Source organism: Cricetulus griseus, chromosome 2, assembly GCF_003668045.3.
Source record: "Cricetulus griseus strain 17A/GY chromosome 2, alternate assembly CriGri-PICRH-1.0, whole genome shotgun sequence".
NCBI lineage: Eukaryota > Metazoa > Chordata > Mammalia > Rodentia > Cricetidae > Cricetulus > Cricetulus griseus.
Genome location: NC_048595.1, coordinates 205,702,744 through 205,717,550, shown reverse-complemented (window position 1 = coordinate 205,717,550; position 14,807 = coordinate 205,702,744). Strand labels below are relative to the sequence as shown.

The window sequence follows — 14,807 nt, the reverse complement described above, 5'->3', positions numbered from 1 at the left end:
TACTTTTTAACTCTCTTCTCTTCCACTCCTCTTTGTCTGGTCTCTCTCTGGTCTTGCTCTCATCCCTCTCCTCTCTATCTCTTCAGTCTTCTCTTTCTCTCCTCTCTCATATACCCTCTTCCCCTTTCTCTTTTCTCTCTCTGTCACTCTCTCTCAACTGTCTAGTCTCTCTCTCCTCTTACTTTCTCACTCCCCTTTCTCTTGCTACACTCCATTCTCCCTCTATGCTATCCCTTTATCTCTCCTTTCTTTTTATGGTCTCTCTCTATTCTCTGTCTTCTCCTCACTCTCTCTTATTTCTCCTCACCTCTCTCTTTTCTCTCCCTCCAAACTCACTTTCTTCTCACTCCTCTCTCTGCCCTCTCTGATGCTCTAGCCTCACTTTCTCCTCCCTCCCTCCCTCCCTTTTCTCTCCCTCTTTCTCTTTCCCCTCTATCTCTTCTCTCTCTCCTCTCTCTCCCCTGTCTCCTCCCTGCTTCCTGCTTTTCTTTCTCCTGTCTCACTTTCTCATCTCTCTTCTGTTTCCTCTCTCCTTTCTTCCCCCCTTTTTTCTCTTTTCTCCACCTCCTCTCTTTCTCCCTCTCTTACTCTCTTATCTCCACCCGCACCCCATCACCTTTCTCTCTCACCTTTCCTCTTCCTCTGTAGGAGGCACAGAGGCCTTTGTGCTCACAGATAAACACTAAGGGAATCTGGAATGTTAAACACACAAGAGTTGTTCCTTCAAAGGAAGGAATGTATAACCGGTTATACACCCAGAAGGCAAGGAGCAGACATGGTTAATAGCCTGGTGATTTACTTGTGGTATTTGTGTGGCTGAAGACCACACTGGATCTTCCCCAATCTTTATTAAAAGCCTTTTTCTTGGCTAATCTATAGAACCAATCCATGGAGTTTACGAAGAGTTTTGAGGCAGTCACAACTGATCTGTTTAGCTTACTTTGTTTCTCAAGGAGATTAATGTATGCTTTGTTGTGGCATGCAGAATTCAGTTAATTATAACTAGAAACGTTTTCACAAAATTGTGTTGTGCTTAAGTATGCCTAAAATAAACCTTTCTGGGCCAGACTCCTGAAGTTTTAACCAACACTGGCTAATTAATCGAGTTAAGCAAAACGGCCTTCTTGGCTCCTGCAGATCATTATTCTGCTGGCCATGGTGGTCAAGGTCCCCTGCATTTCTTCATTTCTTCTCTCTCTCTCTCTCTCTCTCTCTCTCTCTCTCTCTCTCTCTCTCTCTCTCCCTCTCTCTCTCTCTCTCATCTTTCTGTTCTCTCTCTCTTCTCTCACTGTTCTCTCTGTATGTTCTCTACCATTTCTCTATTCTCACTCTCCCCACTCTCCTCTCCTCTGCTCCTCTCTCTCATCTCTCCTTCCTCTCCCCTGACTCTCCTGTTTTCTGTCTCTCTCTGCTTTCTCTGTCCTCTATTTTCCCTCTCTTTTTTCTTGTCTCTCTCACACCTTTCTCTCATATTCGCCTTCTTTTTCTCCTCTGTCTCTGTTCTACCTCTGGACTCTGTCCCAGCTCTCTCCTATCTCTCCCCTCCCTTACCTGTGCCTATCTCCTCTGTCTTTTTCTTTCTCATCTCTCTTAGTATCTCTTTCTACTGCCTTTTTTCCTCTTTCTTCTCTTTTTCCCTCTGTTATCTTCCCTCTTTCCCAACTCTCCTCTCAGTCTCTCCCTCCCTTCCCTGCCAGTCTCTACTGTTTCTATCTTCTCACTCTCTTCTGTCTGTCTGTCTGTGTGTATGTGTCTCTCCCTCTCTCCATCATTCCTCTCATATCTTTGTCTCCTCTCTTCTCTTTGCCCCCCCTCCTCTCTTCTCTTGCCTGGTCTCTCTATTTTCTTGCTATAAGAAAGAAGGCTGAGCAAGCCAGTAAGCAGCACCCCTCCTTGGCCTCTGCATCGGTCCCTGCCTCCAAGTTCTAGTCCTGCTTGAGTTCCTGCCTGACTTCCCTTAATGATAAACAGCAATATGAAAGTATACACCAAATTAACTCTTTTCTCCCCAATGTCCCAATGTGCTTTTTTTTTGGGGGGGGGTATGGTGTTTCGTTGCAGCAATAGAAACCTGAACCAAGACACTGATGTACTGTAATAGAAGTGGTCACACATGCTACTATTACCAATGTGTATTGCTTTACACATTGGGAAATACACATTGGTAATAGTAGCATGTGCTGTCCTACTGGTATGTTCACATGACGTGATGTACTAATGTATCCTTGTGTGCTGCTGTCTAGTACTTTAGTACTTCCCTGGGTGCTGATGTCATCAATCCATGAGTCTTGCTGTAGTTAATATTACATTGTTGTGCATTTCTGTAATAGTACATCTATGTAAGGCTGTACTTGAATATCTATGTGTGCTGCTGTAATAGTGTGGACGGCTGTTCATGGACACCCATATGTTCTGGTGTACTGGTAACTGCATGAACACACAGAAACTAGCGTATCCATGTGCACTGTCATCCTTCTGCACTAGTACTTCAGTGTCCGTGTGCACTGCTCCCATAATCTCATCTGTGCTGCTTTCTAGAAAATCTATGATCACCTCTGTTCCAGTACATCCATGTGCAGTGCATTAGTAATACAGACATTTTTGCTATGTGTCCTTACTTCCTTTGAAACTGTGTACTTGTACATTGCACTGCCCAACACCTTAAAACATGTGCACTGAAGTTCAAGTTCAGGCATGTGCAGAGTTATCCAAGTGCTTCCGTCTCCTTTGTTGTAAATGCACATTAGTTAACATTGAAAAGTAGTACATCAGGTTTTGCAAAGACATCATTTTGTAGTACTTTAGAAATAGTGTGTATGGCTGGGAAGTGGTGACACTCACCTTTAATCCCAGAATTTGGGAGGCAGAGGCAGCTGGATCTCTGTGAGTTCAAGGCCAGCCTGGTCTACAGAGGAAGTTCCCGGTCAACCAATGCTATTATTACACAGAGAAACCCTGGAGAGAGAGAGAGAGAGAGAGAGAGAGAGAGAGAGAGAGAGAGAGAGAGAATGTGCTTCTCTACCAGTACATTCATGTGCAGTGATATACTAGTATATCCTTGTGTGCTTTTGTCTAGTATTTCTATGAGTACTGATATCATTTGCCTTTCTGTGCAGTTCTGTAATAGTGCATCTGTGTATGGCTGCACTCATATATCCATATACATGGCTGTATACCTCTGTCGTAGTAGTTGAATGTTTGCTGCTATAGGAATGCTTCCATATTGGCATGTAATAGTATATTAGCTCATATTGCCTCACCTGTACAATGGTGTGCACGCCAGTGCTTCTGTGTGCTCTGCTTGATGCTACATCCAAAGGCACTGATGTATTTCCAAGTACACGACACTACAAGTTCATTTGTGTGCAGTGCCGTACTACTTCCACGTGCACTGCTGCTAGTGTTTCTAGGTGCCATGCACTGTAAGTACATCATGTGCTCTGCTGTGCACTCGCAGCCATGTACTAGGCTATCCTTGGACATCAGTATGCAGTGCTCTACTTCTGCCCTTGTACATTCATAGTTCAGACTTATAAAGACATCCATACGTGATGCCATAAGAACATTCGTGTGTGCTGCTTTACTAATACAACCACGAGCACCGCTCTTCCGGGATATTCGTGTGTGCTGCAGTAGTAGGACACTGATCTTTGGCACTGTACCATGTACATGGCTGTTGCAGTATAACTATGTGTGCGATTGTCTAGTAATTACTGGAGCACTGGGTGAGTAGGACATTCCTCCATCCTTCTGTAGCAGTATAGATGTGTGTGCTTCTGTTACGGTACCTCTGTGTGGGGGAGGGGTGCAATGGTACATCTGTGTGTCCTGTTGTAGGCATACAGGCCTGCATGTGTTCATGGATGTCCATCTGTACTGCTGTACTAGTACCCGTGTGCTGCTTTCTTAGAAATCTATGATTGCTGCTGTTACCGGACATCTGTGTGCTGTGCACTAGTAACACAACCATCCCTGCCTCTGTTCCATTGCTCCCATTTATCTTGTGTACTTGTTCATCCTGATGCACGACTCTACTCCTCAAAACACGCATTGCATGTGTTCAGGCATGTGTAGAGCTGCACCCTGGCACAAGAGGTCTCTGCTCTCTTCCTGGTTAAAATGGCTCTGGGCACAGCTGTCTGCTATTTTTCTTGATCAGTGCCCTTTGGCACAGGTGCCTGTGAGTTTTCTGATTAGCCGTATCCCTGAACACACGTGTCTGCACTGTTCCTGAAAATCAGCTGTGCACCTAAACACGGCTTGTCTCCCATGTTTCCTGCTGAGCTGCACACCTGGGCACAAGTACCATCCCTTTCCAGAATAGGTGAGTCCTGGAAACATCTGCCAGTGGTTTTCCTGATTAGTTGTCCCTCTGGGCACAGGTGTCACGTGATGGCATGGGCACTCCTATTCACACATGTGCCATGTTCCAGCACTGTCATATGGTGACAGAAGCACACCTCTTCACATGCATGATGTCTCCCAGCATAGTCATATGTCAAGTTGGGCACACCTTTAAACAAGTATGCCATGCCCCAGTCTGTAGAGACTAGTGCATGCGTGTTCACACATGTCATGTCCCAGTGGCCCTGCTTGGTTGGTGTGGGCATGCCTGTTCATGTGCGTGACTTGTCTCAGGGCAAGTGATGTGAAAACATCTGTAACATGGCTGCCATGTCTCAACACCATCACTTAGCATCTTGGGCATGGCTGCTCACACACATGCCATGTGCTAGCACTGTCAGGTCGGTGGCATGGGTATGCCTATTCATATGCATGCTGCTTCCTAGAGCCATCCCTTGGCAGTGCAACGTGCCTATTCACACGTATGCTATGTGCCAGCATAACCCCGTAACAATGCAGGCATGCCCATTCACTTCCATGTGGTTTCCCAGGGCTGTACTGTGGTGGTGTGGGCGCACAGGTTCACACAACAAGAGATGCCACCATTCCTTTGCATGGTGCACTGGCAAACCTGCTCACACTAGTGCCATGTCCCAGCAGCATCACCTTGCTTCACAGGGACAACTGTTCACGTGTGTTCCATGTCCCGGCATCATCGTATAATAGAGCAGGCACAGCAATCTACACATGTTACGTCTCAACACCATCACATGGTGACACAGGCATGTTTGTTCATACATGTGCTATGGGTGCACATACTTATACATACATATGCTGTGTTTTATTAACATCCCTAGCAATGTGGGCGTGCCTATTCACATGCACATGCCTATTCATCAGCACTGGCTTTGGTGGCTCAGCCACCCATATTCACATACATACCATGTCCTAGTGATGTCATAGCACACTGTCCATACAAGTGCCATGTCCCACCACTATCACGATAACATGGGAATGCCTATTCACACATGCTATGTCCCTGCACCATCATTGGTGGCACATGTATGCCTTTTTACATGAATGTTTACATGCATCCTGATCCGTCTTGTGGTGGCATGGGCACACCTATTCATATTCATGCTGTACCCCAGTACAATTCCATGTCAGTGTGGGATGCCAATTCAAATGAATGTTGTGTTACAGTGTCATTCACTAAGGGCATGGGCTTATCTGCTCATTCACATGCTGCATCCCCGCACCATTCCTTGGTGGTGTGGGCATAGCTGTACACATATGTGTGATTCTAAGAGCCCAGTTTGGCTGCTAGAAACTGAACTTGAGTCCTCTGCAAGAACAATACACACTCTTGACCACTAAACCATCTCTCCAGCCTTTGAATGGTTTCTTACTTTTATTATATATTTTATTTTGTGTACAAGCACAAACCACCTTATCGGTTCCTTGAGTGGGTATTAATAACTTTAAAGGAGCATTTGAAACTGTGGCAGAACTCACCAAGATGTAGACACTAGCCAGGTTGGTGGTACAAGCCGGCAATTCTAGTTACTCTGGAGACTGAGGGAGGAGGAATGCAAGTTAAAGGCCTGATGGGGTGACAGATTAAGTTCAGGGCCAGTCTGGCCAATTTAATGAACATCTGTGCCAAAAAAATTAACAAAAGGTATTCAGTAGGAGACCACCTAAATAGAGAGCAGGCTGAATTATGTCAGTTAATTTTAGAAGCCAGAGTGACATTAGAAAGGAAAATACTATGAAGGAAGAGGGGCACTTGAGACTCTTCCCAAACAGTTGGCTCATGGCCATACATGTCAGAAATAATCGATTATGATCTCCATTCCCCCCCCCTTTTTTGGCGGGGGAGAATTTTCGAGACAGGGTTTCTCTGTGGCTTTGGAGGCTGCCCTGGAACTAGCTCTTGTAGACCAGGCTCATCTCGAACTCACAGAGATCCGCCTGCCTCTGCCTCCCGAGTGCTGGGATTAGAGGCATGCGCCACCACACTCCAGTTCCAAATGACCTTCTGGGAAGAGAAGCTCGTAATCTCTTAGCAGACAAAAACAATTTTATAGCAGCATCTCTGGCAAAGGCATAAACTCTATAAACTTCCACGACAAGCAAAACAACACCCCACCCCTCTATTTGTAATCCGGAAGACTTAATCAAAAGTGGAGCTGCCTTCGCCAACTGTGTGCACTGAGCCCGATCCAAGAGGGTGTTCAGCTCCTGGGGGCTCTGCCACTCCAGTGACCCCAGGATGCCAAGACAGCGAGGGGAGGGGGCAAAAGGTGGATACCGCGGGCTCCTGGGGCAGCCACATATCATACTCCTTTACTCTTTGCGCGTCGCACCGCCTCCACCTCCGGGGTAAAATGCAACCGAGCGCTTTCCCGCTGAGGCAACAGCGTGGAATCCTTTACCTTCTCAGTCCCAAAAAGAAATGGCATAACAGTCCAGACCGGACTGCGAAGGAGGAGGAAGCCCGCGTCGGGTCCCCCAGGCCCCGCCCTCCTAGGGCAGGGAACTACATTTCCCAGGGGCTTCTGTGGGTCCGAGAGGCGGGACCGACGGCCTTCCTGCTCTCTCCAGGCGAGGAGTGGCTGTCTGGGAGAGGGGCGGGGTTTGTCGCAGCCAGTGAGCGAAAGTCTCGTTACGGCGGCGGAAGCAGCGGCGCTGGAGTGAGGGGTGGGGGGACAGAGTGCTATCGGTCCGGCGGTGACTGCGGGTCCGGAGCCCGAGGACATTAGCCCCACAGGCGGAGAGCGCACGGGAGCAAGCTAGAGGCGGCGTGGCCGCACCTAGGTAATGGCGGAACGAGAGCCGGGAGGGAGGGGAGGAGTCGAGGGGGCGGGACTGCATGGCTAGTCCCGGTGCTCGTCCCTGGGGAAGGACAGAGCCGCACAGCTTTTGCAGCCCTGATTCCAGCTCTTTAGCGAGCTGGGCAGAGCGGTTGAGTCGGCGGCAGGGCCCGGGTGCTCGGTGCGAGGAAGGGCGAGAAACACCGAGGGGTGGGCAGCCCCGGGCGTGGGGGCGTGGCGGACGCGGGCCTCCGTAGGGAAGTCAGCGGGAGGGAGGGACGGCCTATGGAGTTTGGCTGCTGGAGCAGTTTAAAGTGACTCTCCACATCCGGGCCCTGCGCCCGCCGCTTTCAGACCCCTGCCGGGGCGGGGCCTCCCGGATCCCCGCCCTTCTTGCCAGGGATCGCCTAGCTCTTTGCCTTCTATTCGCCCAGCCGAGGAGTTTAGGCTGCTCCCCGCCCCCAGCGAGACTGGCATCTTATTGGCTGGCGGCCGGCGGGAGGGTGGGGCGGGCCCAGAACGCGCAGGCAGCTGCGAATTGGTACTGAGTCCAGTGATGCGCCCAGTGTCTGACCAATGGGCGGGCGGGGGAGGCAGGGGTAGGTTGGGTGGTAAGAGGACTGGGAGCCGAGCGGCAGCTGTCCGTGGGGGTGAGTGTGGCGGGCGGGCTGAACTGAGGCGGGCCGGGACGCGTTCCGAATCGCGTTCCCTCTGTGCCTGCGGAACCCCTCGAGCCCTTCGTGGCGGCCACAGATAAAAAGGCACACTGCTTTTCTTGCGGAGAGGGCTCCGTAGGACGTTTTCCCGGAGAGACAGATCCTCGACACCCGGAGTGTCTGGAAACGCGTGTCCTACGATCTCGGAGGAGGAATGGGGTTAACTGGGGTAGAGGGGAGATCGGCGAAGCCTGACTCCGAAGGAAAAAGTGGAAGACGATTTTAGAGATTGTGGAAAAGGTCTCGAGTCCTACCCGTGTCTCGGGCTGGGAGGGGGGGTTGTCGATGATGAGGAAGAAAGAAAATCCTTAAATGGAGGCCTTTACGGAAAAGCGTTTGAGGATTCCGCAAGCATCGGGTCTTAATGTAAGATTTCCAATCCTTTCTTGGGGCTGGGCATTATGACATACTAATTACGGTTCTGTTTATCTTGATGTGAGGCCTGAGTCTTTAAAAGAGCCATGCTATTTCCCATAAAATTTTACATAGATAGCCTATGGTTATGGTGGTAGCTTGCATTTGGCGGCTATATAACATTCAGTGTCTACTTTTTTTTTTTAAATATAGAGATCCATAAGTATTTTTGGAAGGCTATAGTATCCTACAACACTTGTATAAAGGTTGTCATAATTAATTTAGCCTTCTTAGTACATAAAAAAGTCCTCAATTAGGTGTTTGCACCATTGATGGTAACTCATTGTTTTAGATAGAAGAAGCTGTATTTGTGTTTCTGAGAGATGTTGTGATTACTAAAGATGCTTTGATCTCTCAATGTTGGTTCTAATTTCAGAACCTGGTAATAATGGACCGACTTGTTTTGTAGGTGGAAATGAGTTCTCAGCAGTTTCCTCGGTTAGGGACCCCTTCCCCTGGACTCAGCCAGGCACCCTCACAGGTCGCAAACAGTGGTTCCACGGGCTTGATAAACCAAGTTGCCACAGGTGAGATGTGCTACATTTCCTTCATATTGCTTACTGTTTTAATAATGTTACTAATTTCAAATTAGCAAATTCCCTCTCATGATTACTAGCCTACCGACTTTGAGGAAAAGAGGTGATAAAACACTGTTTTAAAATAGGCCTGCTTTTTAAAATCATTTTCATATTCTAGGGTAAGTGAGCAACTTTAGTAAACCATGCTTATAAGAAACATTTTTTTAAATGTATTAGTGTGTTACCATTTAATTAACTCTCAGGGTACAGGCATGGTGATAGTGCCATGAGAGAACCCAACAGTGAGTGGGACAGAAATTTTACATTTTAGGAAGAGAAGTAAATAGAATGTGTCTCTGTCTTCATGCATGTGTTTGAAGGCCAGATGTCAACCTTATATGTGCTTCCCCAGCAACTGTCCACCTTGGTTTTTGATATAGGGTCCCTCACTGAGTCTGGGATTCTGAGTAAGCTAGGCTGACAAGTACTTTATTACTGACTGAGCTATTTCCCCAGCCCTGGAAAAGATGGTTGAAGAGTATATATGCACATGTTTGCAACTTGGTTTTTATTTGTAATAGGTCCTTTGAGTGCTATAGATTGGTTGATTCTCATTGTTGAATGATATTGCCTATAACAATATTTGGCTGTGCCTGGAGACATTTGTGTTGTCACAACTAAGAAGTCCTAAACATCCTAAAATGCACCAAACTACTTTAGCCCTCAAATAATTATCAAAGCCAGTGAGCAATCTTCAAATGTTTTCACTCTGTATTAAATACATATTGTAAGCTGAAATGCAATCCTCTTCCTGGTCTGCTTCATCACCATTCAGTTCATGTATGCTTTGTGGCAAATCCTGCTGTTGTTTATTCATCGCTCAAGCCAAAGGCTGAGGCATCTTAGTTGTAATTGATTGTCTCTACTCTTTCCTCTTCCTCCCCTAATCATAGCATTGATTCATAATGTAGCCCAGGCTGGCCTCAAACTCTTGATCCTCCTCAAGAGAGTTTGTCCCACCATGCCTGGCTGATTTTATCTACCAGTGAGCTATGGCCCTACTATTTTGGGCTCATTTCTATTGCTTTGATGACTTCTTGCTAACTTAATTTTAATTACTCATTTTCTGCATGCAGTGTTACCAGGTTTCATGGCCCAGGGCTTGATCCCATTTCCCTGATGGCACAGTTTTTCTTCTTTTCCAGGTTCAGTTATTTGGCTAATTGTTCTTCCTTGAGGATTCATCTAAAGTGCCATTTTCTGGATGTCTTTGCTGACTTTATTTTTTTTACTGCATTTCAGACACATTCCTGTGTGTTTCATGTGCATACTTGCTATAAAGAATAGCACAAGTTGTGGTCAACAACTTCTTGTAGAGCCATCTAAAGTTTTTTATTTCTTGTTAGGTATAGTGATGCACATCTGTAGTCCAAGCACTTGAGTAGTTGAAGAAAGCTAATCAGTTTAAAACAATGTAGCTGAAGTTTGGCTACAAAGCAAGTCCAAGACTAAGCTATGTAAGACAACTCCCTACCCCCACCCTCACCCCCCCAAAAAATGTGCTAACAATATTTTGCCTTTGGCATAAGTTCAGAACAGTGATTTAAAGGGCTGGAGCTCAGAACATTGTTTTTTGAAGGGGAAGAAATGAGAGTTATGCTTATGGAAAAAAGAAAGGTGAGATTGTCTTTGGAGCTTTGCAGTTTGCTGCTTCGTGCTAATCAATCCTAAGACTTCCTTCCTAGACTGTTTTTATAGTTCACCCTCATGCTCCTGTACTCTCCACACACTTCAAGACCCAGCTCAAAACTTAATAGCTTTTTGAAATTTTTCATGAACAGTCAACCTGTATGTGACTTCCTCTTTTCATTTTCCAAATCAGTACTTTTTATCTGTTTTTCCTTTTATCTTCTTAAGTAAACCTAATTTATTTTCCAAATAAATGTTAAGTCTGGGATTAACCAGTCCAACATGATAGGATAGCTTCATGATCATCATCCAGGTTCCTTTTTCCAGTAGCTATCAATGCAGCTTTCTGCACAGACTGCTTGCCCAGCAGACTGAAGCTCTGGGTTCCATCCCTAGCACCACATAAATGGGATATGGTGGTGCATGCTTATAATTCTAACTCTTAGAAGGCAGAGGAAAGAGGATCAGGAGTTCAAGACCAACCCTGGCTACATAGCGTATCCAAGGCTATCCTGAGTTACATGAGACCCTAGTCACTGGGGCTGGAGAGATGGCTTAGTGGTTGAGAGCAGTAGCTGCTCTTCCAGAGAACCTGGGTTCAATTGCCAGCACCCACATGGCAGCTCACAACTGTCTGTAACTCTAGTACCAGGGGATCCAACACCCTCACACAGATAAAAATGCAGGTAAAACATCAATGCATATAAAATGTTTAATAAATAAATAAATGAAACCCAACACCCTCACAGATGTACGTGCAGGCAAAACATCAATGCACATAAAAATTTTAAATAAATAATAAATGAGACCCTAGTCACAAAAGAGGAGGGTAGAGGAAGAGAGGAAGTTCTCACCTAAGTAGTTACATGTTTCTGTTTCACAAGAGATGATTTGGGTTCCTAAGCATGCCAGGAATTAAAATATGTTCAAAGTTAAGTAGAAATACCTAATGCTTCAAGATTCTGTTTTGTGGAAGATGAATGGAAACATCGTTGGGGATATAATTCAGTGACACCGTGCTTATCTTGAATGTTTCAGATCTCTGGGTTTGAACCTCAGCAATTCGGAACCCCCCCCCCCCCATAAATAATTCTAAATGTGTGGAGGAATTCCCAAAAAGCCTAGTGGAAAATGATTAATACATTCCACTTTAAGTTGTTAACAGTCAGTCTACCTGGACCAAATAGGCTGTGGGAAAGCTTAGGAAACTGTCCATATTCTTCATTTTTTTTACTAGGGAAAAATTGGTTTGGATGACCAGGAAAGTAAACAGTCAATAGGAAGTGAAAGACAGAAATTAAACTGCCTTTATTCATAAACAATATGGTCATATATACAGAAAATGTTAGTCTTTTTTTTTAAGCTGTCAGAATAAGTAACATTAGTAAAATAATAGGCTACAAGATCAATGTGCAAAAGTTCATTATATGTTTAAATATTGGCAATAGACGATTTTTTCATGTGTCTATAGTTTTTGTATGTGTTTGTATGAATGTGTATGTGTGGGCCAAAAACCATGTTGGATTCCTTGATCACTCTCCATCTTTTTGAGGCAAGGAGGTCTTCTTTTTTTTTTTTTTGGTTTTTCGAGACAGGGTTTCTCTGTGTAGCTTTGGAGCCTATCCTGGCACTCGCTCTGGAGACCAGGCTGGCCTCCCAAGTGCTGGGATTAAAGGCGTGCAGCACCAACGCCCAGCGAGACAAGGTCTCTTATTGACCCCGAAAGTCATGAATTTAGCTAGCTTGTGTGTGCTGCATGCTCAGCTTTTTGTGGGCACTGAGCATCCAAACTCTGGTCCTGTGCTTGCATCTTACGACATGAGGTGGGTTTTGTTGTTGTTAATATTCATTTACAATAGCTACAAAAAGTGATCAGAGATAAAAAAAATTTTTAATACATGCAAGGCTGGGTAAAGTAGCACACACCTTTGATCCCAGTTCTTAGGAGGCAGAGACAGGGTTCGAGTCCACCCTGTCTTGAACATAGCAAGTTCCAGGCCAGCCATGACTACATAGTGAGACCTTGTCTCAACATAAATATATTTAAGTCAAACACATTGAGATATTGACATGAATAAGACATTGCTGAGAGATACTAAAGAACTAGATAAATAAAAAATCTTGATGATCACAAATTGAAGTACTTAATATTTTCAACACCATTGTTTCTTCCCTAAGTGATAATATATATACAAAGAAAACATAATTAACAACCTTGTGTACTTTTTTGTAGAACCTTGACAGCTTGGTTCTAAAATTTATGTGGAAATCCAAGGGGTTTAAGGATTTGTAAAGCAATTATGACCCCAGAGAAAGGAAAATCATTATTGTCTTATTTCATAACTTATTACAAAACATTATTAATCAAGATGGTGTAGTATTGGCATGATATAGATGAATAAAATATGCAGAAAGTCATTCATAGATAGGAAGTCATTCATAGGCTATATATATATATATATATATATATATATATATATATATATGTGTGTGTGTGTGTGTGTGTGTTGTGTGTGTGTGTAGCCAGTTTAAAAAAAATAGAAGTGTGTAATAGGGAAATGAACTTGAATAAATATACCAGTATGGAGATAGAAAACAACTTTCTAGGATTTTTTTTTTTAAGATTTTATTTATTATGTATACAGTCTTCTGTCTGCCAGCAGAGGGTACAAGATCTCATTCAAGGTGGTTGTGAGCCACCATGTGGTTGCTGGGAATTGAACTCAGGACTTCCGGAAGAACTGTCAGTGCCCTTAACTGCTGAGCCATGTCTCCGGCCCTAGGATTTGTTTTTTGTTCTGTTTTTTTCTTCTATCCTGGAAGCCTTAGATCAAACTCAGATCATTAGATTTACGTGGCAAGTGCTTTTACCCACAGAGTTATCTAGCTAGCCCCAAAATAATAGAACATAGGGAAAAATAGACCTTAACCATTACTTTCCTTTTATATAAAAATTAATTGAAGATGTACCATGGATTTAAATATTAAAATTTTAATTTGTTTTTTCCCCATTTGTTTTACCAGATAGGATTTCTCTGTATTGTTTTGGAGGCTGTCCTGGAACTCGTTCTGTAGACCAGGCTGGCTTTAAAGTGACAGAGATCCACCTGCCTCTGCTGGGATTAAAGGCATGTGCCACCAAGGCCCGGCTTAAAATTTTAATTTCTATAAGAAAACATAGGAGAAACAGTTTGCAACTTCTCAGAAAAAATTTGTTAGGTCACAAAAAAATACTAATTGGAAAAAATACTAATTGGAAAAAACAGTTGATGTAAATTAAAAGTAACTTCATTTCAAAAGACATCACTAACAGTTTGATACTAACAGTATCAAACAGGATGCCACAACAAGCAGTAAAGGGTATTTTTTAATAATGTAACTGGAATAACTTGTATCCTGAATGTAGAATGAACTCCTATTATAAAACCCCACAAAAACAAAAAACAAACAAAAACCAAAACCCAAACAACAAAAATAAAATAAAACCTCATTGGTACAAGGTGGACTTTGGTTTGTTTTTGGCTTTTGGGGGGTAGGGGTTTTTTGTGTAAACTTGGCTGTCCTGGGACATGCTCTCTTTCTAGACCAAGCTGGCCTTGAACTCATAGATCATCCTGCCTCTGTCTCCCTGAGTGCTAGGATTAAAGGTGTGCACCATCACTGCCCAGCAAACCAATGAGTTTTATTGGAGTTAATTATGGAAATACAGATGAGAAGTTACTTAAAGGAGCAGGCATGATTTAAAGACTGCTAGTGTCACCAAAGCCCACCTCAGCATGGGTTTCAGCTCACAAAAGCTGAAAAATGGAGCATACTGCACAGACCTACCAGCAGTTTGACATGCTGGAGAGTCCTTTATAGGCAGCCTGGATGCTCTGCCTGTTTTAAGTCGCTTAGCTACTGTGTGCCTCTCTGCAGTCCTTACTGCTTATATGTGCTTGAGGAGGGGCAGGGTGAATCTTGTCAGTTGGAGGGACTTTCTCAAGCCTTTGAGTTGTTTACTTCCTGAATGTGGTAAGATTCAGAGTGGAATGTTTCACCTCACCTTAGAACAGCCTGTGTCTTAAAAGCTTTTGAAGATGGAAAGATTTGTGAAGAGGAACTATACAGCCCTGACTTAGCTTCTTTTTTTTTTTCTAGCAAATCAAGTTTATCTTTGATGTTACAAAGATGTAACAAGATTGAATTTATCAATCTTGTTAACAAGTTTATATTTAATAGCTTTTTGTTTGTTTGTTTTTTATTTTTTGTTTTTTTCGTGACAGGGTTTCTCTGTGTAGCTTTGGAGCCTGTCCTGGAACTCGCTCTGT

General features: G+C 44.3%; 1 protein-coding gene across 2 annotated transcripts in view; it reads left to right on the top strand.

Annotated features, from left to right (window-relative positions):
- The first annotated feature begins 7,009 nt into the window (after nucleotides 1-7,009).
- The window catches only part of Sap130 (Sin3A associated protein 130), a 64,549-nt gene continuing 56,751 nt past the window's right edge, over nucleotides 7,010-14,807 (top strand). Inside the window, exons 1-2 of one of the 2 annotated variants that reach the window (XM_027400653.2) lie at nucleotides 7,010-7,164; nucleotides 8,700-8,817. In XM_027400653.2, the coding sequence (XP_027256454.1) occupies nucleotides 8,706-8,817 (112 nt within the window). In that variant the 5' untranslated portion in view covers nucleotides 7,010-7,164; nucleotides 8,700-8,705. Of the gene's footprint in view, nucleotides 7,165-8,188; nucleotides 8,243-8,699; nucleotides 8,818-14,807 lie in introns of those variants that run through there. The other variant, XM_027400652.1, reaches the window with a different exon arrangement.